At 35.9% G+C, this 25273-nt stretch overlaps 2 protein-coding genes across 3 annotated transcripts in view; one reads left to right on the top strand and one right to left on the bottom strand.

Moving 5' to 3' along the window:
- Window positions 1-1181: 1181 nt before the first annotated feature.
- LOC120632767 (arrestin domain-containing protein 2-like) lies at window positions 1182-12183 on the bottom strand. Of its 2 annotated transcripts, XM_039902764.1 has the most exons (7): window positions 12138-12183; window positions 11903-12052; window positions 10834-10977; window positions 9996-10210; window positions 9129-9314; window positions 8472-8660; window positions 1182-2267 (listed from the first exon to the last, which is right to left on the bottom strand). In XM_039902764.1, exons 2-7 carry the CDS (start codon window positions 12033-12035, stop codon window positions 1836-1838), a joined length of 1299 nt encoding a protein of 432 aa, XP_039758698.1. In that variant the 5' UTR covers window positions 12036-12052; window positions 12138-12183; the 3' UTR covers window positions 1182-1835. The 2 variants fall into 2 exon arrangements, with proteins under 2 accessions (XP_039758698.1, XP_039758697.1); XM_039902763.1 differs by lacking the exon at window positions 12138-12183 and having other exon boundaries at window positions 11903-12111.
- Window positions 12184-13112: 929 nt separating this feature from the next.
- LOC120632602 (Bloom syndrome protein homolog) overlaps window positions 13113-25273 on the top strand; it is a 28522-nt gene continuing 16361 nt past the window's right edge. Inside the window, exons 1-13 of the mRNA XM_039902531.1 lie at window positions 13113-13312; window positions 13700-13776; window positions 14262-14314; window positions 15175-15315; window positions 16193-16447; window positions 17024-17876; window positions 18079-18225; window positions 18422-18580; window positions 19156-19311; window positions 20176-20288; window positions 22082-22260; window positions 23148-23313; window positions 24355-24479. Coding sequence (XP_039758465.1) covers window positions 13221-13312; window positions 13700-13776; window positions 14262-14314; window positions 15175-15315; window positions 16193-16447; window positions 17024-17876; window positions 18079-18225; window positions 18422-18580; window positions 19156-19311; window positions 20176-20288; window positions 22082-22260; window positions 23148-23313; window positions 24355-24479 — 2516 coding nt within the window. The 5' untranslated portion in view covers window positions 13113-13220. The remainder of the gene's footprint in view (window positions 13313-13699; window positions 13777-14261; window positions 14315-15174; window positions 15316-16192; window positions 16448-17023; window positions 17877-18078; window positions 18226-18421; window positions 18581-19155; window positions 19312-20175; window positions 20289-22081; window positions 22261-23147; window positions 23314-24354; window positions 24480-25273) is intronic.

The raw sequence follows: 25273 nt of genomic DNA, 5'->3' as shown, positions 1-25273 counted from the left end.
AAATGAAGAAACAGATTCTAGTCGACACAAACCTATAAAATTAGGATAATTAACGTTATGACAAATATCAATACTTTATCCGGTTATTTAAAACCGGTTCCAAGTCCTGCCTTCTAGACATACTCATCAGATACTATTAATAAAATATATAACATGTATTTAATTTTAAGTAACATTTGTATATCATATAAATATAAATAAAAAATAAAAATAGCCGCCATACGCAGTAATTCAACAGCTACAATAAAACAGTTAGCAATACCATTCATTGTTAGCATGCGAAATATAAGTTAGCATGTGAAACATTAAAATAAATTATAAAACCAAAAAAAAGCAAAATGCGATTATACTTGAGAATGCAAAATAAAATTTCCATTTGAAAAATACACGCTATGATGTCTGCGCTTCGGATTTAATAAAAAAAACCTAAGCAATAGCGTGACATCGTGGCATTTGGAAATCCTTATAAAATAATCCTTATAAAAGCATTTTATGCTACCCTAATTTGTTTTGTTTGGTTTTTTATTGCTTCTTTGTCATTTCCCTTTGTGTTTTTGGCTCCTACTATGTATGATATAATGATTGGTATTTTTAATTTGGTTATATTTGTTATCTGTGTATATCGTATTAGTTCTTCTTGTGTAAAACCTAACTCTAGTTTTTATTTTTACCCTTTGGGTTGCCTGACAGAGATAGCTTTTCAGCGATAAGGCCGCCTATTGTACCAGTGAGTTATATTTAGTGTTTTTGTTTAAAATTTCATTCTATTAAGTGTACAATCAATAGTATTTTATTTTAATTTCATTTCAAATAATGTTTAACAGTGGACATCTTTCGGTTTATATTGCAGTAACGTATGTCGCCCAAAACGCATGTTTGTCTTTAGCGGTTTAGCCTGTGTGCTGTCAGTCAGTCAGTCGTGGTACAGTTTTCTAAATATAGATTTTTTTTTATTCCTCTAGAAGTTAACCCTTGACTGCAATCTCACCTGGTGGTAAGTGATGATGCAGTCTACGATGGTAGCGGGCTAACCTGTTAGGGAGTATGGTAGTCATACCCCTAATCGGTTTCTACACGACATCGCACCGGAACACGAAATCACTTAGCGGCACGTCTTTGTCTGTAGGGTGGTAACTAGCCACGGCCTAAGCCTCCGACTGCAAGCATTGCCGTGCCGGGAATCGAACCCGGGACCTCCTACTTAAATTCACAGCGCTCACCGTTGCGCCAGGGAGGTCGTCAAAAGATGAAGATGGTGTTCAGCTAGCATACAAATAGTAAATAGTTCACATGCCAACACAAAGAGTTCACATGCTAATGAAATGAATGAAAAATAGCATTTATTATAGTGAATATTAAGGCCACAGCGGTCAATAATGCTAAATACGTAAATTGTGAATTATGAAAACCCTACAGTGGACTTCCATCGCTTAGAAATACGTTAGTTGTATAGTAAAGCTGATTGCACATATTATGTCTTGTACAGCCCGATCGACGGCTAGCTAAGGCGAATTCGCTTGGGTTCTCGTATTGATCAACAAAAGACAAGAAACGAGATTTGAATAAATCTTTCTAATATGTTCGGACTTTCACTTTATTATACCCACAAGTGGGGTAATGTAATATTTTTTTTAGTCACCAACCATATATCGTTTTATTTACGACCCATACCTACGAAACTACTCATACCAGCATTTTATGTTACTTTACCACGAAACACAAATGTGCGATCAGCTTTGAAAACAAAAATCAAATATATCATAATGCAACAGTATAAATTGTAAAATACCAAAGCTCTATAAAATATAATATAAATATAATAATTACACCCGGTTTTAATATGGCGGAGGCGCGGAAGGTTGCGGTGTGGGGTAAGGCGGACTTTGGCCCTGGGGTAAACCGGGGTAAGGGTAACCCGCGACTGGGTAGGGTAAAGTACGATTTTCACTCGTATTAACGTTCTGCGTCCGAAAACCGATTTCATATGAGCCGACCAGACTGTTTTTCGAACCGTGATTAGATTTATCGTTTAAGGGATACGGTATTGGGGACGGAAAGCGATGTACCGTGTTTTGGTTGGGGACAAATGTTTGATTTATGGGGGCTACGTTGGCTTGGTTGTTGGGGTCCGGTATGGGGCCGATGGGTAGCTTATCAGCCATGGGGTGATTCTTGAGGTCGAGGCTTTCACCAAGGGGTACCAAGCCGATGCATATCTCCGCTTCATCTTCCATGTCTTCGTTGCAACCGGAGAGTTTTATTTTTACCTGAAAATTAATGAAGAAATATGAATGATTGAAAACTCCTTTATTGTAAACGACATAGAAAAAAAAATGCAAATATAACAGAAAGATAAGGATGAAGGTATAATTTGGCGGCCTTATCGCTACATAAAGATCTCTTCCAGGCAACCAAAGGCGAGTTTAGAAATATTGGTTCGTACATATTTTTTTTCTGCAAGGTCGCGTAGTTTAATTTTTAAATACTAATTTATACTGATATTTCTTTCAGGTGTTAGGGTTACTTTCCCTCATTTATATAAAAGATAAATCCCAGAATGCGAAAATTACAAATTTTAACTTTGCGTATTGAAATCGAATCTGGGAATGTCACGATCTTAATAGATTAATGAGTATTTGTACTGGAAGCGGTGATAGCCCAGTGGGTAGGACTTCGACTTCACTTTCGGGGGGCCGAGTTCGAATCCCAATACGTCCCAGTCCCAGCTCTAACTTTTTTAAGTTATGTGATATTAATATATCACTTGCTTCAATTGTGAAGGAAACCATCGTGAGGAAACCTAAATGCCTGAAACTGTCCTCAAAGGTGTGTGGAGTCCACCAATCCGCACTGGGCCAGCCTGGTGGGCTATGGTCTTAACCCCTCTTCATTGTGGGTGAAGATCCGTGCCCTGTAGTGGGCCGATAATGGGTTGATATCAGGATGATGATGAATAAACAAATATACCACGACAATACACACATCGCCACCTAGCCCCAAAGTAAGCGTAGCTTGTGTTATGGGTTCTATGAAAAAAAATATACTTATGATATATAAATAAACACCCGGACACTGAAGTACATTCATGTTCATCACACAAACAGTTTTGAGAATCATCACTGTATTATTTTTTGTTTATTTCGTTTTCTACATATTTTTGAGGGTTCTTTTATTGTATTTATTTTTTTTATTCATTTTTTAATTAAGCATTTATAGTAGCGTATTTGTATGGTTATATGTATGGAATATATTTTATATTTTTGTACATATCTTTAATATGTTATGTTTAGTATATACTATGTTTTATGTTTTTTTATGTTAATTTAGTTTTAAATCCTAATATTTAATTATGTTTGTTGTACCACCTACTTATTTCTTATAACATTTTCTTGTATGCCTTTGGTTGCCTGGAAGAGATCGCTATGTAGCGATAAGGCCGCCAAATTGTACGTTCTACCTTATTGTGCTGTTGTATTTGTATCTCTGTAAATTTTCTCTGTGGTGTACAATAAAAGTGTATTCATTCATTCAAATAATATCCATATAATATATGTGTAATATTTTTTTCAAAAAGTAATCTAGGCAGATTCGCTCCAATTCATTGTCTAGTAAATAGTTACAACAACCTGGCCGACCCTGACATTGATATCTTTCACGATACCCTCGAAAGTTTAAGGAAGAAAATTGTATGTAAATTAAATATAAATAATCTTAATTATAAATTTTAATTTAAATTTAATATTACTAATCAATCTGTTTAATAGCGGCCGATTGGAGCAATTTGCAGCGACCCTGCTTTCTGAGTCCAAGGCCGTGGGTTCGATTCCCACAACTGGAAAATGTTTGTGTGATGAGCATGAATGTTGTTCAGTGTCTGGGTGTTTATATGTATATTCTAAGTATTTATGTATATTATATATAAAAAATATTCATCAGTCATCTTAGTACCCATAACACAAGTTACGCTTAAATTGGGGCTAGATGGCGATGTGTGTATTGTCGTAGTATATTTATTTATTTATTTATTTATTAATAGCTTAATTCATATTTATATTATTATTTTTAATAATATTATAAATATGAATTTTTATTTATTTTTAATAAAGCTATTGTTTCTCACTACAAAAAACAACAGCAAAATATGATACAGATGTCCAAAACTTGAATGATCAAATTAAACAGTTGGAAGATTCCTTGACAACTGTCACTTCCAAATATGAGCTGTCACAAAAGCAGATCCATGAGCAAATCCAGGCAGCTGATGAGTTGTTAGCCCTAGGAACGTATAATATGGCTCGTTTTGAGTCTTTAACAAATAAATGTCAATGTACTCATGACATACCTATACCTAGTCAAGACTGTAGTAATATATTCACTGACAATTTGGATATTTGCCCAGAGAGGTCTGGAAATGCAACACATGTTCCTGTATCCTTAAATTCTACTTTATCCGCTAAACCTAAAAAACAAAGTATAGTAATATCTGACAAAATAGGTAGAGGTTTAGGTCCTATTATGAATTGTTACCTAAACCACTCAGTGACAAATATATGTTCACCGGGGGCTAGTTTTGATTGTGTCATTAATAGCCTAAATGAAAAAAATCTAGATAGGCATACAAATGTTGTCTTATTGTTAGGGGACAGTTTAAATGTCAAAAAGCATCAGATTATAAGATGCATTGAAAAATTACTGCTTTTAAATAACAAAACTAAATGTAAGTTTGTAATGTGTGCCTTTCCTTATTGTGGCACTCTAAACTCAAAACAAAATGAACATATTTATAAATTAAACTTATTAATCTATAATTTGACATACCGTCATAGCGACGCAATTTTTTATTTTGACATTAATAAATTCACGTCATCATTTGTAATGACAAGAGATAAATTGTATCTGCCTAAAAAGTGTAAGCAGCAGATAGCGTTTTTACTAGCTTATAATTTAAATGATACTGTTACAACTGTTGTAACAAAGTCTATTGACACTTTTACAAATTGTACTTCAAGTACTTCTATTTCTATTACTGACCCTAGTACTTGCGCTAGTACTATTAAGAAATATAATAATGATTTAAACTAGTTAATAAGACAACGGAGGAGCTCTGCCATATGAACATTGTACACCAAAATATACAGAGCTTCACCGGCAAAGAATTAGAAATAGAGCTGTTTGTGGAGAAACTCAATGTACATATTCTGTGTATAACTGAGCACTGGCTCACTGGTACACAAGTAGCAGTAAACATCGATAACTTTATATTGTCAAGTGCGTTCTTCAGAAGGACTGCAATTCACGGTGGATCTTTAATTTTTGTACGTAATAATATAATTTGTAAAGAACGAAAAGACATAGTTGGTCTTTCTGTTGAACGCATTGCAGAACTGTCTTGTGTGGAGCTGGAGCGATTTATAATAGTGAGTGTTTACCGACCCCCTTCAGGTGATTTTAGCGATTTCGAGAATGTCATGGAGGATGTACTAAAGCGTTTGTGTCTTTCTACTAAAAAAGTAATTGTATGTGGCGATTTCAATGTCGACATTTTACTAGAAAATGCAACAACTGCTAGATTGCTTAACTTATTTAAATGTTTTAATTTGTGTCACACTTTTAGTGAACCTACTAGAGTAACTGCAACTTCAGCATCCTGCTTAGATAATATTTTTTTCAATTGTGACATTTTAGATAAAAGAATAATTAATAATTTAAGGTCAGATCATTGTGGTCAACTTATTACTGTTTTAAATACTATCAATAAAAGCAGACAAATTATAAAGTGTAGGCCAATAACTAAGACTAAATTAATGCGATTCAAATGTGAAATTACTGCGAAAATCCCTGGTATTGCGTGCGAACATTTTCATCCGGACAGTCTTTATAGTGCACTATTTAATACTATAAACAACGAATTTAATAGAGTATTCAACTTTAAGCACATCAATGTCAGTAATAAATTAAAATTTAGTGACTGGGCTACTGTAGGTATATATAAAAGTAGGGAGAAGTTGTATGAGCTGTATGATGAAAAACAATTTAATCATACTCCAACTTTCGTAGAACACGTAAAAAAATACTCTAAAATATTTAAGAATGTTTGCACTAATGCGAAATCGCTACACATTAAATATAGTATAATGAAATCTGATAACAAAATACAAACAACCTGGAAAATAGTTAATTACGAGTCAGGAAAAACTAAATCTCGTGATGTGGATTTTGAACTTATTGTTGATAACAATAAAGTGACGTCTGACAGGGAGGTTGCTAATACTTTCGAAAACTTCTTTCAGAATGTTCCCATTTTGTTAACGGATTCTCTAAGCTCTTCACCAATAGCAGCTCAGCGTATATTGAGAGATAATGTTAAAGAGTGCAATGTTTTATTTAATTTTAAACATATATCTGCAATAGATATTGTAAAGAATTTCAGGTTATTAAAGTTGAAAAAAACCAGTGATCTGTGGGGTATGTCGGTGATGGTCATTTCTAACATTATTGACGTTATTGCCCCTTATCTAGCTGTAATTTTTAATGAATGTGTTGATATGGGTATTTTTCCGAACCTAATGAAATGTAGTAAATTAATACCCCTTTTTAAATCCGGTCATAAAAATGACCTTAACAATTACAGGCCTATTTCAATCTTGCCAACTCTTAGTAAGGTCTTTGAAAAAATTATACTTTATCAACTTTTAAATCATTTTAATGTACATAACTTACTTCATCCGGAGCAGTACGGCTTCACTAAAGGTCGTAGTACAACGGATGCAGGCGCAAGACTCATAAAGCATATTTACGATGCCTGGGAACGTTCGCAGAATGCCATTGGTGTTTTCTGTGATCTGTCCAAAGCATTCGATTGCGTTGAACACAAAACGTTGTTATTAAAACTAAGCCACTATGGCATCAAAAACGTTGCACTCAATTTAATTGCCTCTTATCTAAGTAATAGAGTTCAAAGGGTATGCGTAAAAGACATAAAGTCTAAGGGATCATCTGCCTTAATGGGTGTCCCACAAGGCTCAATTTTGGGTCCCTTATTGTTTCTGGTGTATATAAATGATCTGCCACACCATGTCAGGGGCACTTGTGAGATTGTACTGTTCGCAGATGATACATCTCTCATTTTTAAGACTGATAGAAACAAAGATAATTTTGACGACGTAAACCGTGCTTTGTCACATGTGTCAGACTGGTTTACTGTTAATAACTTACTTTTAAATGCAAAAAAAACTAAGTGTTTGGAATTTGTTTTGCCTAACGTAAAAAAAATTGATAAAAACATCATAATAAATGGAGAAACACTTGAAATAGAAAACTCCACTGTTTTTCTAGGAGTGACCTTAGATTGTAAGCTACAGTGGGGTACCCATATAGAAAGCCTAGCGAGTAAACTCAGCTCAGCTGCATATGCAATCAGGAAAATTAGACAGCTTACCGATGTTGAAACAGCTAGGCTTGTTTATTTCGCATACTTTCACAGTATTATGTCCTATGGGATCTTGCTGTGGGGAAAAGCTGCAGATATTGAAAGTATATTTATACTACAGAAAAGAGCCGTACGATCAATATATAAACTTGGATCACGCGAATCGCTTCGTGAAAAATTTAAACAAATAGGTATTCTTACAGTAGCTTCGCAATACATTTATAATAATATAGTCTTTGTGAGGCAAAATATTACTCTTTATAAATCAAAAGCTGAAATTAACAATCGACTTACCAGAAACGGTCATAAATTAGTGATACCTGCATATCGTCTGCGAAAGGTGCAGAACTCCTTTGTGGGGTTGAGTATACGCTTTTACAACATGATTCCTAAGGAAATTCTTGACCTACCAATGCATACATTTAAAAAATGTGTAAAAACGCATCTAGTACAGCGAGGTTACTATACATTTGATGAATTCCTCAATGACAAGGTAGAATGGAAGCAGCCAGCCTCGCTCTCATCTCCCGCAAGATAGCAAAATGATTGTAAATGTTGATGTTGGAAAAGAGCAACTACTGAGTTTCTTGCCGGCTCTTCTCGGTAGAATCTGCTTTCCGAACCGGTGGTAGAGTCACACAAACATGCATACTTGACGTTTCAAAAGTGCTTATAAAGTAGGCCTACTTGAAATAAATGAATTTGAATTTGAATTTGAATAATCTATAGTTAAATACGAATTTATGTTTTCAATTCCTTTTTTTTTTTATATTTTGACCGGAGATAGCAACGATAATTCTTTTTACACCTATAACTGATTATTGTAATGGCACTAGACAGAATTTATAATTCTAATACATATTTTTTTTTTTTTATGAATGTAGTTAATTGCTGGTGTGTCTTATGAATAAATAAACGGGGATAAACTTCTCCTATTCTATGTTCCCGTGCTTTAACAGGTGGACACGTTAATTATATCCCTTGTGGGGGGATATAATTTTTGCCTGTGCTAGTCCTGCTGAGCACACTTATCCACGCCCACCTTGAAGAAGTATCCGATGTCAATGATGTTGCACTGGTCCATGTTGGGCGGGAGGAAGTCGGGCACGGCCAGCTGGAACACGAAGTCGCGGGTGGTGTGGGCGAGCACGGGGCCCCTCTTCAGCGTTGTGAGCACCTCCTCGGGGGGCTCGTACTCCGACGGGGGCTGCTGGCTGCGGTACCTCTCCCGCTGGAAGTCAAACCATTTTTGTTTAATCCGTTACGTTACGTTAGCCGTTGATTGCAATCAGAGTTGGGCACTATTCGAATAAATTGTTATCTAGATAATTATTCGAATTAAAAATTTTTCGCAATAATAATTCATTCACGAATAAATTATTCATGATTTTATTCGAACTTTTAAAGTTCTAGATCGATATCCCGAAATAAAAACAATATTCTGTAAATATAACACACCATTACCTTCATCTGCATCGGGATATGGGATTATATACAATGTGTGAATGAAAACCGAAATAATACTTTACAGGCTTTAGTTATACTCATACATATAAACACCCAATTTTGAAAAACATTCATGCTCATTACACAAACATTTTCCAGTTGTGGGAATCGAAACCACAAGTTGGACTCAGAAAGCAGGGTCGCTGCCGACTGCGACAATCGGCCGTTGCTATTGGTGTTGTCCGTCACTCACGCTCGTGATGGCGAAGACGATCTTGACGAGCTCGACGCTGGTGCGGTTGCGCACGCTCACGGTGACGGGAACCACCTGCCCGGGGCACACGCCCTGCGCCGGCAGCCGCACTGTCACGCTCAGGGGATTTGACGCACAGAAACACTGGCAGCTCATCACCTGGTCGAACTCCATCACCAGCGGATTCTGTTGAGAGGTTCTTGTCATTAATATCCCACTTCTGAAGATTGTGTTCAGAAGTGGGAAAGGGATTTAAAATTTCAATGTCCACAAGTCCAAACTGCGATTAGTCACTCACTCTGCACGGCTAGCTTAGGCGGGCGACAAATATTGTATCCACTGATTATATCCTCAAAGTTACTTAGTACTTCACTCAAAGTTACTGTCCACTTGCCAAAGCAAAACAGGGGAAAAGGAGAGTTCAGACCTATTTTTATCATTATCAATCCATTACCAACCCACAGATTTCCTCTCAGGATGAGAAGGGTTTAGGTTATAGTCCACCATGCTGGCCTAGTGTGGATTGGTAGACTTCTCACGTCTTTGAAAAGGTAAACTAAAAGGAGAACTCCCAGGCAGGCAGGTTTTTCCTTCACTTTCATCATTAAATGTTAAACGATATTTTAATTGCTTTTAAATTAAAAACAAACATAACTCAGAAAGTTAGAGGTGGCTCCAAACTCCGCCCCCCCGCCTAATTAAAGAGGCTGAAGCCTTAACCACTAGGCTATCACGATGTGGACTATGGACCCTATCAAACATACCAAAAAAAAATTCAAAATAGGTCATTTTGTAGGAGTTTAGTGATATAGTCTCATATAGAAGACTAACATATATAGATTTATATATAGGAACAAAGAATATTACCTTAATATCAGGGCTACCAGTGTTCAAATTCAAGGGATCAATGACATTGAACTCTGTCTCTATTATCTCTTTTGTCACACCATCCTGGTGTATTATGTACACTGCCACAGTGTATGTCACTTGGCCCTTCTCCCCCTTAAAGGATGACGGGCATGTATAAGGTATTGAATATGAGAATGGTATGGAATGTGAACCAGCTTGCAGCACAGATGGACCTGGAATCATTCACAGTTGTAGCAAATTCATTTGTATATCGGTATAGGAGTAAAATAACATAAGTAGTAACACTAGTACATAAGGCCCTCTGAGCCAATTTTCACTATACAGCCAAATGTTTGGAAATATTACAGAAGGCTTTTACGTAGATTGGGAAGTCTGGGAAGACATTGCAGCCAAATTTGGAATATAAGTACTGCACCCAAGAAGATAGATAGATAGAAAGCTTTATTGCACATACAGAAAAAAAAACAAATTGAACAAAACAAAAGGTAAATAAGTATATATGCGCAAAGGCGGCAGAGGCCTTATCGCTTGAAGCAATATCCTCCAGACAACCTTTGGTTGATAAAGCATGTTTAGTATGGATAACAGGATAGTGCAACATTCAATTTAAAAATAAATAATTGATATACATTACATTACATACTAATACTACAATTTGAAGATGTTTAGAGATTTAGTCTTATTTCTCTTGGTAGAGAGAGATATCCAAAGAAGATGCCTATTTACTTTTTGATTTTTAATGGAGGCCATATCATACCATTGAAGACAAAAGAGCTTAACTGTAAAAAGGAGAATTGCAGTAAATTCCAAAAATTGGGCCAGAGTTTTCGTTTACCTTGAGAAAGCCGTTGGGCATAGTTGAAGTACTCCTCTCTGCCAACATATTTCAAGTTCTTGTCCCTCCTTACATGCCCATATGTTTCAACTTGCACCTCTGTCCATTCCACATTTCCTTGGCCAAGGAAAACTGCATCTATAGCTGCAGATTTGTTAACATATCAGGATCAATCAAAACTAGTAAAAAGAATTTAACATGTTAGCAGTCCCCATAAAAGGGTTTTGATCATATAATTGTTGTCATCAATAGTAATAAGTTGCTATCGTCAGCCCCCTACAGTTCTAATAATTAATATGAATCCATAATATTATATCTTTAGACAAGCAATACTTGTATACATATATTATTTATTATATTATATAATTGGAATCTCAGAATTAGCTCCAAATTTTTTATGAAATTTAGTATACAGGGGGTTTCGGGGGCGATAAATATATCTAGCTGCGATTCATTTTTAGAAAATGTCATCTTATTTGTGTTTTATCAATAAATATTTCCAATTGGAATCTATTATAAATACATATATTTAAGTAGGATGTTGCGGGTATGATTCCTGGCAAATGCAATTTGGGAAAGTCAAAGGCAATTTGGGAATTTATAACTTCTGAATTTTCTCTGGTCTGGTCTGGTGGGACCCTAATTACCACCCTATCTACAAAAATGGAGCTCTAAGCAATTTAGTTTTCAGGTGCAATGTTGCATAGAAACCAATTAGGTATGACTATGATACTGCCTAACAGGTTCACCCGCTACCTACTTAAACTGCATCATCGCTTACCACCAGGTGAGATTAAGAGCTAACTTGTAGTAAAAAAAAAGACCTAGTAGTAAGTGATGATGCAGTATGGCAGTTTTATTAAATACATTCTCTTAATGGGTTTCAATTCTGAATTATACCGGAGCTAAATTGAGTAGCGGCGTACCTGTCGGTAGGCTAGTAACTCCACAACTCTCTCTCCTTAATGAGAGTAGGCCTGTGTCCAATAGGGAAATATAACTCGTGTGATCATTTCAAATAGCTCTGAAATATCAATTATTTACCGTCTTACTTTTTTTTTTTACTTACCAAAAATATGTAATGGTGAATTTAGTTCAAAGTTCACTTTACCCTCCAGCGTCTGACCGGAATAAAATATGGATCTTAGGCCATTGAATACAATACAACCGTCAATAAACCGACGACCTGGCGGCGGCTCCATTTGTGTAGTAAATTTTTCTGAAGAACACAATTATGATTAAAATATTGTTTGTGGGAACATGAGATACTAATTTATAAAAAAAAAACATGGGCTAAAACTTACAAGTAAACAAAATAAAACTTATTTGTAATTAGAAACACCTTGGGTATGGAGGTTAGAGGTAAGGAGAGTCATCTGTGTATATGAAAAAGTGTCGTCAAAATGTATTAAATTAGGATGGCGCCACATTTGCATCAGGGTAACTCTTAAAAGAAGCGCCAAATATAAATATTGTTAGAGTAGGCTTGAAAAATAAACAAGGAAGTATGGAGATACAAGGAAGTAAGGTTATATTTACCACAATATTTTGTACAACGTAAGTTGTTGAAATTCTCAATAATTTACTACTTTAGTCGATAATGACATTAAAGTTTTTAACTCGGCATACTTCAATTCATCTACGATTGCTACATTCATACCATATCCTGTGCATCCACCAGCGCCATTGTGGAGGATTTTTGAACTGTTATTTAGCGCATACACTGGACACTTTTTCAACTTTTCTCCCATATAAGATGACTCTCCTTACCTCTACCCTCCATAACCTTGGGTAGGTATCAATAACTACAGACTATAACTACAGTGTAGTATATTACCATTGTAATTTGTAGTGTAGTTACTACACTACAAATTACAATGGTAATATACCAAAAATTGTTTCTAAAGAATAATTGATGAATATAAATTACGAAATATATTTACTGTGATATGGTGGTACAGTGATACTGAGTGATTTGTTCCCTGCCAAATTAAAGCCTTAATACTTTATATTTTAAGCCTATTTTTGATTTTATTTGTAATAGTGTAGAACAATTGTAAGATTTTAGTTATTCGTTTTACCTTACCTAACTGAATCCTAACAATTTTTATATTAATATTATAATGATAATTATTTTATATTATATTGAAGATTAATTGTAATATATTTAGAAAGGCGTTAAAGAACTTGAACCCATGGTCGTTAAATAAATTAAAAAAAATTGATCTTGTTATTGTGTCTCCGCCAATAGTTACTAATCTGTGTGATTTTTTCGATTATTTACTTTTTGTTCTGCCGTTCTGCCGTTTTATGTCACATTTTATTTCAGCGGGACTGCAAATAATTTAACAATAAATTATTTGGAACGCATAAGTTTGTGTATAATTATGGCGTCAAAGAAGAATTTAACTCTCAGCAGACAAAGTTCGATCAATGACTTCATTAAAAAGTCTAACCAAGATTCAAAACTAGTATCTGGGTACCAACAATTTTAAAATTATTCAAAACTTAAAAATTGACGATTGCATAGCTTATTGCGAACTTGTGTGTGGTGATCATTATAACATAATAACTCAATAATATATTTTAAAAAAGGCTACAAGCTTTTAGTTTAATATTATTGTGGTTTCGAAACCAAATTATCTCGGAAGTGGCGACCTTAAGACGACTATCCTTCTACCCTAGAGTTAACATCTTGCAAAGCTTCTAAGTAACTTTTCTCTCCATGTTATCCTGCAGTGATCAATATGGTTAACACCAGAACTTTAAATGGTTCTAAACTTGCCCTAGTTATTGATTGAACAAGGGCATGTAACTAACATTTTACTACTATTTCAGTGTTGAAACTTCTATAATAAATTTACAGAAATGGCGACCGCCTTAATCAAAGCACGGAAAAGCGGTCAAAATTTGTTTTTAAATCAAAATCATCAAGTTCGACATGTAAGTAGCTGTACATATAACATTCTCAAAGGCATTTAAAGTCTACTTATCCGCACTTAGTGTGGTGGACTACTGCCTCAAACCCTTCTCACTCTGAGAGGATACCCATGCCACCCATACCCATTTGAAGGTTTGATAATTATATTATTATGTAAACAAACTTTCCATTACTCTTTATTGTTAAGTGTGTTTCTGTTCATAATAAAAACAACTAAATATCTTTTTATATAATTTGTTTTTATTTATTTAACTTATTTTTTTCTATTTAAAAAATTACCTATAGTAAATTACCTAATATGTAATTGTTTATAATAACAAAAGTTTCTATAAGAAGAGTAAGATCTAAACTTTTTGAAAGCAAATCAAACTACATCTTGAAGAAACAAATTGAATTTAAATCAATCAGTGTAAAATAAAAATAATGCAGTGTTATGCTTTGTCTGAAGCCTGTGCTCATTATTAGCAACTTACTTTATATGTTCCAGTCACACCACCATTTAAAGGAAGTTTTACAACTGGGCAACAGAAGTCACTTACTGTGAGTATGCTTTAAGTTGAATGAATGAATGAATACACTTTTATTGTACACCAAAGAAAAAAAAGTGGTTACAAAGATATAAATACATATCAAGAGAGTACAATTTGGTGGCCTTATCGCTACATAGCGATTTCTTCCAGGCAACCAATGGCGTAAAAGGAAAAAACATAGAAAAGATGTAGGTGGTGCAATAAATAAGATTTAAAAATTATACAAATATATAAATAGTTATGCAATAAAGAGAAAAAAAAATTTATCCTTGCGGTTTTGTCCGCATATAAGTCAACCTTAAAAGATAGACAAGGGAAACAACTTTTTATTATATGATTTTATCAAAACTAACCATTTACTCAGCGTTCCCATGGAAGCTCTCAAAAGGAAAAAACCCTTGAGTTTGAAACATTCTTTATTGGTGCTATGCCTCTATTGGTCTAAGCGTGACGATATATAGCCTTCCTCGATAAATAGGCTATCCAACATTTAACTAATTTTTCAAATAGGACCAGTACTGAGATCATTGTGTTCAAGCAAACAAACAAACTATTCAGCTTTATATATAAGTATAAAATAAGACGTAACTACAGCACTGCTAGCATAGGCAAGAGTTAAAAATCAAATGCTTAATTATATCCCCTGACAAGTGCTACTGCATCCATGGCAAAAGAGAATGGGAGAAATTTACCCCCATTTATTTTTTGATTTCTATCTGGTCACCCATGCTGTTGATAAAGCTGTGGAAGAAGATACAATGTTGTCTTTTCCCCGATTAGAAAAATGTCTTTTGCCCTTGTTAGCAGTGCAGGTAATAAGATAGCATTACTTACAATGAACTTTATATTATTCCAAAATCTTATTATTAGAGCTCCAGAGATAAGGATCGACTAGAATCAGCTGAGATATCTTATCCAACGAGCACTCCAAATAAACAAGTGGAATCAATCAAAAGCGATAACAGAATTAATCAGAGTGATAGCGATGATTTGTTTGATGCTATGGATGTGGTGAGTTATTGTTGTTCAGTAGTTTTATTTCTTTTTCTTATGTTGAACAGCTGCCGAAATTCTGAAAAAGCAACCAGGTTGATTATATTTTTTAAGCCCTATGTTTGAAGACAGAAATTCATAACTTTGATGATGCAGTCTAAAATGGTAATGGGCTAACCTGGTACCTATTGGTTTCTACGCGACTTCGTACCGGAACAATAAATCGCTTGGCAGCACGTCTTTGTATCTAGGGTTGTAACCAGCACGGCCTCCCATCCGATCAGACCAGAAAAAATACAGCAATTCTAAATTTCCAAATGGTCCCCGTTGGCGATCAAACCCGGGACCTCCCACCTAAAACTACAGCGCTCACCGCTGCGCCAGGGTAGGATGGTCTAAAGTAGACTTATAGAGAATAATTTTGATGCTTACACAAATTACATTGGTGTATTGCGATGTTAGTGATACATTTATAAGCTTGTAAAGTAAAGCTAAGCGTAAAGTGAAGCGGTGATAGCTCAGTGGTTAGGACATTACCTTCAATTTCATTGGACTGGCAGGCACCTATAACTTTTTTAAGTTATGTGCGTTTTAAGTAATTAAAATATCACTTGTTTCAATGGTGAAGGAAAACATTGTGAACCCTGTATGCCTTAGAGTTTTCCGTATTGTTCTCAAAGGTATGTTAAGTCTTCCAATCCGCACTTGGTCAGCGAGCATGTGGTGGACAAACCCCTTCCAAACCCTTTTCACACTGAGAGCAGACATGATGAGGGGAAAGACAGTTTATTTTTAGGGTCAAACGTATGATAGTCTAAATAAGTATAAAAACTTTTTTTGCATTAATTTATCTTTGTATAAAAAATTAAAAGCAATTACATTTTCCTCATTTTAGGATGAAATGGCTGAAGCCACAGCATTCAGAGGAAATTCCAGAACACCACCCAGAACAAATATTTCCTTGACAATAAATTCCTCACCAAGTCCGTCTAAAAGTGACTCGAATACATCAGAAGTAAACTTTCTTAAAACTCCTAAAAAGTCTAGTCCCAAAGACAAGGACCCATTGAAGAATTTGCATTTAGATAGTTCCATATCTGGATTTCTATCGAGAATATCACAACACCGTCTTTTGAAGAAGCAAGATAGAGTAAGTGCTATATACCTGTATAATGCAACTACAGTGCCTTAATGTACAGCTAATGATAACAATTGGTAGTTATTAAACTATTTCGGGGCGGTCTGGACTGAAGTATGGTTAAATATAAATTTGATAAAGCTCTAATGTAGATCTTAAAAGATGGTTTGCAAAGTCATAGATATTCACAAGATATATATGGTCATGCTGGATATATATTCCAATTTTCGCAACAAATAAAACAATTTGCATGAACATTGCTTTGTAAGAAATAATGTTTTTGATATTAGGGCAATATACTTAGTGTCCTACCTTGCAATTATTTTTCCCGTCTCTGACAAAGCCCTGGAAATGTCTGAATAAACCACTACAGTAAATATAAATATCAATAAATATAATACGACATTAAACAAATCGCCATCTAGCCCCAAAGTAAGCGTAGCTTGTGTTATTGGTAGGTAATAAGATGACTGATGAATTATGAATAACATACATACATACTTACTTATAATATACAGATAAACACTGTATCACACACAAATAAAACACAATCGTAGACAGAGAAGTAAATTTAATCTTTTGTCTTAGGAAAGGAAATTTTCTGCCGAAGAATTAGAAGATTGTAGTAAAATGTACATTGAATTACTAGAAAAAATTAGCGACGCCTTCAATAGAATACCTAATGTTATTAAAGAGAAATTTCCCGGTTACGATAAAAACACGTATAGCAAAATGAACCATTTGAAGGTTAAACTCAAATCACTTTTACGAAGTAATGCTAACAATAAAAGGGATAAACATAAAAATAATTGTAATTCAGATGCTCAGCTTGTTAATATTGATGATAGTCAGAAAACACAAGATATGTCAACATTTTATGATGATGAAGGTGATGATGATTTTAATACCAAATATAGTAAAGATAACATTACAAATAAAAAAACCATAGATGTAAGAGAACTAAATCATCCGAACACATCTACTCCGGATACGATGTCACTTAATAAACCTCAATCAAAAAAAACAATATATACAGAGAGTGTAGCTAAAAAAATATCACTACTTAATAATACACTGTCGCCTTGCAATGGTGCTTTGCAAAAAAACACAGTTACTCCAGCTAATTCGGACACGGAGTTAGATGTATCTGATACTAAAAAGGGTAAAGGAAAATTTGTATTCAAGAGACCATCAAGATCAACTATTGACGATTCTAATAATTCTAGTGATTCTATACAAGTGCCTTCAAATACAATAGAGAGAGTGAAAAACGCATCGGAGAGATTGCAGCCTTTGCGTTTCGAGACATCGGCGAAGTATTCGCCGCTACCTAGCAGTTCTGTGCACTTCCAAGCTCCATTGATCAGTAATTGTTCACCGGTACAACTCAATGAAGATGAGATACAAAAAAGTAGTCCGAACGAAGATTCTGAGGATATAGGTGAGTTTCTGGGCGGATGGGAGAATCTTGTTTCTACATTAGCTGTCCCTGGGACATGATTCATTCCAGGAGTGTAGCAATGTTACAGCGAGTTTCCCTCGTTTTATATTTTCATGCAATTACACACAAACGCTTACTTTAGCCACGTTAACTCGTATGTTTTTTAAAGCGTTTGTAATTTTTAAAATTTTGTTACTTTTAGATAATTACCAGGTGCCCATAAACTTGGACGACGATACTGATATTTTTCCCGAAACGTACGATGAAAGTGCGGTAACTGTTGATGACTCTATTCCGGGCACAAGTAATGTTTGTTCGAAAAACGCTCAACTCCTCATTGATGATGAAGGTATTTCTTATTAATACAATATCTGTGCCCTGCATTTTTACCCTTTGTAAATTATTCTGTACACTTTAAATAGCCTATGTTACTCTATGTCCTTTCAACATTCTCTGTGCCAAAAATCACGTCGATTGGTTGTTTTTTTAGGACGTTATCTTGAATTATTTGTCAATCATTAGAAATTCAGCAAATTTATTTTCAGGGTTCCCCATATATAATCCGGCAGATTTTGATGACAACGTCGTTTGTTCAGCCAAAGGAACAGAGGAGGTTAATTTAGGAGATCAAACGGTTGCGGAGAGTAGCAAGTACGAAGGAATGGGCAACTTTCACACAGGCACGCAGAACGATGGAATAACAGGCATGGAATCATTATAATCTGTTTATAGTATGCTTTGCTTTAAAATAATAACAAAAAGTTGACATAACAGCCCAGTAAGATTTAAAAAAAAAAATTGGTTGTCTGTAAAGTCGGCTTACTGACGATAGTTGAACGTGACAACGTCGTAAGAAAATACTGATGAAATGGTTGCATTTTTCAAAAGAAAATTTTAATTTTATTTGTTTGATAGATATTATCGCATTTGTAATATCAGTAAGGATTAAAACTTGCGCAGTATAAAATGATATAGGTCATAGAATAGTAATTTGCAAATGCCATCTGGTAATACGGCACGGGACTTTTATGTAGATTTGATTAAACAAGTTAGGAGAATCTTTAACTTAAGATTCTTGTGCCAGTTTACTAGTTTACATTTATGCCAGTGGTGATCTAAGGAGATTCCTAGGCATGTATCACCTAAGACTTGGTAAAACGTTTTTTTGTAGACACATCGCCTACACATCAAATATTATTTCGCCTATACGATAAATTGTTTATTAAATGTATTTACGTTTATTTATCGACATAAACTTTTTACTTATTTTTATTCGTAGGTGAATTTGACGGATTCCAGTACCCTCATTCCGTCCCCATGATGGAGACCTTCAAAGAAAAGTTTGGTCTCAAAACTTTCAGGCCCAATCAGCTGCAAGTGATCAACGCGACTCTACTCGGCCACGACTGTTTCGTGCTTATGCCCACTGGCGGCGGTATGTTTCTTTAAATAAACCTTTTTGTATAATAAGACAAGCTGTCGCCCGCTTCTTCGTTTGCATTTGTATCCACACGCTGCGTGTTGCACTATGGTCCATCATATAATAAACTTGCCTTGACTCAGAAATGAAACGACAATAATATGCTTCGTCGTAATTCTCTCTGTAGTAATATTTGCACGGTTCAATTCTAAATCCAGTGTCAAAATCCAAATCCAACGAAAAATAATTAGTTTTGTGACGGGTATCTGTCTAATGTCGTCAAACGAAAAATACTCTGCCTGTCATATATGACAGATACTCTGATACAATTAATGAAGATACAACCAAAAACCTGTGTTGTTCTTTCAATCACGCTGGCCAAGTGGATTGGTAAACTTCCCACAGTACATTAGGGGAAAGCCTCAGGAGAAGCCATACTAACAAGCGATATTTAATTGCATAAATTAAAAACGCACATTACTCCGCAAATCTATCGAGCGAGCAAAATCTCTCGACATCTTACCAGAGGGGAGGAGAGGTTTTGCTAAATCTCACCAGGGAAAGGGGGTTGGAGCTAAATCTCACGACATCTCACCAGGGGAAGGGGGGTCGAGCAGAATCTCACGACATCTCACATCTCACCAGAGGGCGAGAGGGGGGAGGGTGGAAAAGTCGCCAATATCACCTCATGTTATTAATGGATGCCACCATGATAGTCGTGGTTAATAAATACGCCCAAATGCTCCAAAATTAAAAATTAAAAAATTCCACTTTCATTTATTTCAAGTCGGCCTCGTTTATTAAGTCAGTCTGTTTGTAGTGATTCTACCACCGGTTCGGAAGGCTCCATTCGTCACAACCGTTTCGTTGATGTTGCAGGCAAGTCCTTGTGCTACCAGCTACCAGCTCTGCTGACCCCCGGCGTCACCATCGTCATATCGCCGCTCAAATCGCTCATCTTGGATCAAGTCAACAAACTGCTGTCTCTCGACGTAAGTTTCCCTCGTTCATATATCATATAAGGGATGGAATATTCGGATTAGTTGCGATGACCAATTATCGTCGTGTCCAATTAATTTGCGGCCTTGACGCGGAAATCTAACTAGATGGCGCCACAAGAATCTACATCGCGCTATCGAAGATTTTTTTAAATGTTTATAGACGAGCGTTTGACTGCAATCACACCTGATGGTAACTGATGATGCAGCCTAAGGCGCGCTTGCCTAGAAGATGCATATTCACTCTTGATTTGAAGGTAGGTATTCATATTGTAGGTACTGGGGAAAATGGAAGCTGGAAGGGCACGAATGAGGGCAATACAGATAACTTCCAACGATTCATAATTCATAATTCATGGTTGGACCTACACCAGCTAAGAGGAAGATCATTCTATCGTTACTGTCGAGCATATCTCCATGGCTCCCGTACATTTCCTTTTCGCGGTTGGTTCAATCCGAATATGGCACTCCAAAAGTTTCTACTCCAAAACTAAAAAATGACATAAATTAGTGATATCTGCATATCGTCTGCGAAAAGTACAGAATTCTCTTGTGGGGTAAAGTATACTACTTGAAATAAATGAATTTAGAATTAGGATTATATAATTTTAATTATTTTCACTTCTTTTGCCTGAGATCAATTCTTTTAAATTGAAAGCTGTATAAATTTGACATAAATATACGCGGTGACAACCATGGCAACAGAAAAACAGGAAAAAGTTAAAACAATAATTTACGTACATACATGTGTAAATGAATGAATCAATACACTTTTATTGTACACCAAAGAAAAAAAGTAGTTACAGAGATATAAATACATATCTAGAGAGTACAATTTGGTGGCCTTATCGCTACATAGCGATTTCTTCCAGGCAACCAACGGCGTAAAAGGAAAAAACATAGACAAGAGGTAGGTGGTGCAATAAATAAGATTTAAAATTATACAAATACTATTTCAAATCATTAAAATTATTAGTGAGGCATATCCACCCATTACCTACACGAGTCTCCTCCTGCAATGTATATTACAGTATTAGGTTGCTTTTCTACCAGAGATGTGCTATGGATGTGTTTGATATCCACCAATCATATTCATTGGTTCACATAGCTTAGCCCTGGTGGAAACGGATTCAACTAAGATATAATAATAATAATAATAATAATAATAATAAATATACTACGACAATACACACATCGCCACCTAGCCCCAAAGTAAGCGTAGCTTGCGTTATGGGTACTAAGATGACTGATGAATATTTTTATGAATTATATATACATAAATACTTAGAAAATACATATAAACACCCAGACACTGAAAAACACTTAATGCTCATCACACAAACATTTTTCAGTTGTGGGAATCGAACCCACGGCCTTGGACTCAGAAAGCAGGGTCGCTGCCCACTGCGCCAGTCGGCAGTCGTTATGTATGTTTTTATATGGAAAGATGCGTGCTACGGATGCCTGCTATGGGCCGTTGCGAGTGGTGGACCTATGTCTCTCCCCTCACTGCGCCGCCCTCACCGCTTTCCTACTATCGATACATCGCATAGCTCGAGATGCGCCTCCTACTTTGCGGGGGCGCATCTTCATAGCGCATCGTCCTCGCACAGTTACATAGCTTAGTATCGGTGGAAACAGTCACATATTTTAGTAGCGTAGATTTCACATCTTCGCAGCATAGCTGGTGGAAAGGCACCCTTAGTGTTTATTGGTGGTGAGCTAGCCCTTTGCACTACCCCCGTTCATCAGTCCGGCCAGTACCCCTTCGTGTGTTGTTGCTACAGATACCGGCCGCACACCTCTCCGGCAGCATAAGCCTGGCGGAAACCGACGAGGTGTACCACAAGCTGTGCATGAAGGAACCGCTCATCAAGCTGCTGTACGTCACCCCGGAGAAGGTCAGCGGCTCGCCCAAGTTGCAGGAGATGCTAGACATGCTGTACCGCAGGGACAAGCTGGCGAGGTAATACCCACAGCCACAGAATTAAGAACGCACGGAAGCCGTGTAAACTTATATTGAAGCGTCAAAAACCACTCCACTTTAGTAGTGGCGCTCGAACAAACCGTTAGTCACTTCATACTATTTAGCAGTAGAAAGTAATTAGTTTACCTCTATTTACAGACAGAAAATTAAAAAGAAAAATCCTGTACCATTTATTTGCACACGGCAGAAGTGTAACTTCTGTAAAGTAGCCTACGAGAGATTGAGGTAGATGTAGAGTATCAGAGCTATCAGGATAAATGTAAGGTTTATTATTTAGTTTCCATGGTTACTAGAATAGTTAAAAAATAATTATAATGTTTTCTATATAACTCTGTCTTATACATATATGTGTTTGTTTCTTCATCTAGAAACTCGGTTTCTTTGGTAACTTAAATACGAAACAAAATGTTTAATGTATTCTATCTCATTCCTTCCCATACATGTGTTGTCTCTAAATCTGTCTCTTTCTTGATTGTGAAACATTGCCTTACATCGAGTTTAAAATCACAGCGGTTCTAATTTCCCTTCAGTAATTATTATAACACAAAGCAATACAATATAACGCCGTAGTGCAGTGCGTGCGCGGTTTTTTTTAACTTGAGTTTTTGGCATAATTTTAAAATTAATTTATCAACGAGATGAAAATTTTGACACAAATAAAAATACATCAACAATCGACACACTTATGCTAAAATTTTTTAATACGCAGGTGCAAACACATGCATTAAACACATGTGTTCTATCTCATTCTCTCGCCGGCTGAATCCAATACATTTTTGTATTTGTGTCTCTTACCTGTCGTTTTTTCCTTTGCATCCGGTTTGAAATCACAACGATTCTACTAGTACCAACTAAACGGTTTGCAGGTTCGTGGTGGACGAAGCGCACTGCGTGTCGCAGTGGGGCCACGACTTCCGGCCCGACTACAAGCGGTTGCACATGCTGCGGGACCGGTTCCCGAGCACCACCATCATGGCGCTCACCGCCACCGCCACGCCCCGGGTGCGGCTCGACATCCTGCACCAGCTGAAGGTACCAAAGTCAAAGTCAAAGTCAAAAATATCTTTATTCAAGTAGGCCCATAGGCAGTGGCGTGCATAGAGGGTATGCACAGGGTATGCAGATTATATAAAATGAAGAAAATCCCCAGTAAGAGCTATAAATACTTAAGGGTAGGCTTTCTATAACTCTTACTATGCCTATCCTTAACTCTTATCGGAGATTTTCTTCATTTTAATTCATCTGCATACCCTGTGCATACCCTCTATGCACGCCACTGCCCATAGGTGGCACTTTTGATGCGTACATAAGAATTAAACGATAGTGAGATGATGGTGATAACCACATTCGTAAACTTAACACTAAAGCTACGAGGGTTCCAAACGCGTCCTGGTCTAAGAAGAAGCCCACAACAAACTTAGCCTGGTGTTTTTTTTTGTTATTACCATCTCACAATGTCATTTTAAATTATTACGGTACCGTACGGCTTTATCGACGACCTCCCTGGCGCAACATTGAGCGCTATGAATTTTTTTTCTACTTCCGAAATAGTATTGTACGTCGACGCATTTCCCCGCTGATTTAAAAAAAAAGTAGGAGGTTTCGGTTCGATTCCCGGAAAGGGAAATTTGGGAATTTATTATTTTTGAATTTCCTCTGGTCTACTGGGAGGCTTCAATAATGTAAGCAACAATGTAAGCAAGCGTGCAAGACATAAGGTAAGCAAGCAAGTAAGCAAGCGCGAGCGTGTACGTAAGCGACAGCTTATCTTCCCATTTCCTTTGCTTTTTATCCGGGATAAAATTCAAAATTTTCAAGTAGGTCTAGTTTATAGGCAGGAAAAGTCAAGTCAGTCTGTTTGTAGCGACTCTACCACCGGTTCGGGGAAAAAGTAGCCCATGCCAGTCTTCGGCTCATAAACTATCTCTAAGCCAAAAATCACGTTGATCCGTTGCTCGATGTCTGCGTGGTTGAAGGACAAAATGTAATCGTTAGCGTCAGCACAGGAACTTTGCTTTTTTCCGGGATAAAAACATTCGCATTCATTATATTAGTATGGATATTATATTACAGGTGAGAAATTGCAAATGGTTCCTATGCAGTTTCAACAGGCCTAACCTCGCGTACCGGATATTAGAGAAGAAGCCGAAGAGTGTCAATCAAGACGTCGCCAATCTTATAAAGCAGAAGTTTTTCAGGTAAATTTTGGCTTTTTGATAATATAGGTGTTAAGAATTACTTTAAATTCTTTCTTTAAAAAATAATTTTCTTTTTTAGAACTTTTTAGTTCTTTTTAGTAATAAGGTTTAATGTATTAAAAACATCCCTTGTGCTTTTGTTATCCCTAATAATTTTTATCTTTCAATATTATTTCATTTTAGAAAACTAGAAAATATAGTATAAACATTTTAGAAGTTACAAAAACATCTGATCTTGGTTCAGGTGATCACAAAAGTTAGGAAAAACTATTACGAGGGACTTACAGATCATAATCGCACGCGGTAACGTAGGATATTATTGTAGTAGTGTTTTTTAATTTATTTTTAAGCATTGTTAATAATTAAAAAAAAAAAATAAAAAAAATAATAAAATAATAATCTTTATTTCGTACATTTGTCCATATCGTGTTAGTAAAACAATGTAGTTAAACCTATGTTAGTACTTAACAGCTAAAAACAACCTTATAAGGCAATTCTTGACCTACCAATGCATACATTTAAAAAATGTGTAGAAACGCATCTAGTACAGGGAGGTTACTATACATTTGATGAATTCCTCAATGACAAGGTAGATTGGAAGCAGCCAGCCTCGCTCTCATATCCCGCAAGATAGAAAAATGATTGTAAATGTTGATGTTGGAAAAGAGCAACTACTGAGTTTCTTGCCGGCTCTTCTCGGTAGAATCTGCTTTCCGAACCGGTGGTAGAGTCACTACAGACATACATACTTGACGTTTCAAAAGTGCTTATAAAGTAAGAATTTATCTAACTCT

The sequence above is a fragment of the Pararge aegeria genome, chromosome 20 (assembly GCF_905163445.1).
Source record: "Pararge aegeria chromosome 20, ilParAegt1.1, whole genome shotgun sequence".
NCBI classification, from domain to species: Eukaryota; Metazoa; Arthropoda; class Insecta; order Lepidoptera; family Nymphalidae; genus Pararge; species Pararge aegeria.
Note: the sequence above shows the minus strand (reverse complement) of the source record. Positions and strands in the feature narration are given on the sequence as shown.

Coding starts and splice junctions, on each gene's coding strand:
- LOC120632767 (XM_039902764.1), bottom strand. CDS start 12,035: ATGGAGCCGCCGCCAGGTCGTCGGTTTATTGACGGTTGTATTGTATTC. Junction 10,978..11,902: donor TTCACCATTACATATTTTTG/GTAAGTAAAAAA, acceptor ACAAATCTGCAG/CTATAGATGCAGTTTTCCTT. Junction 10,211..10,833: donor TGCCCAACGGCTTTCTCAAG/GTAAACGAAAAC, acceptor GAATGATTCCAG/GTCCATCTGTGCTGCAAGCT.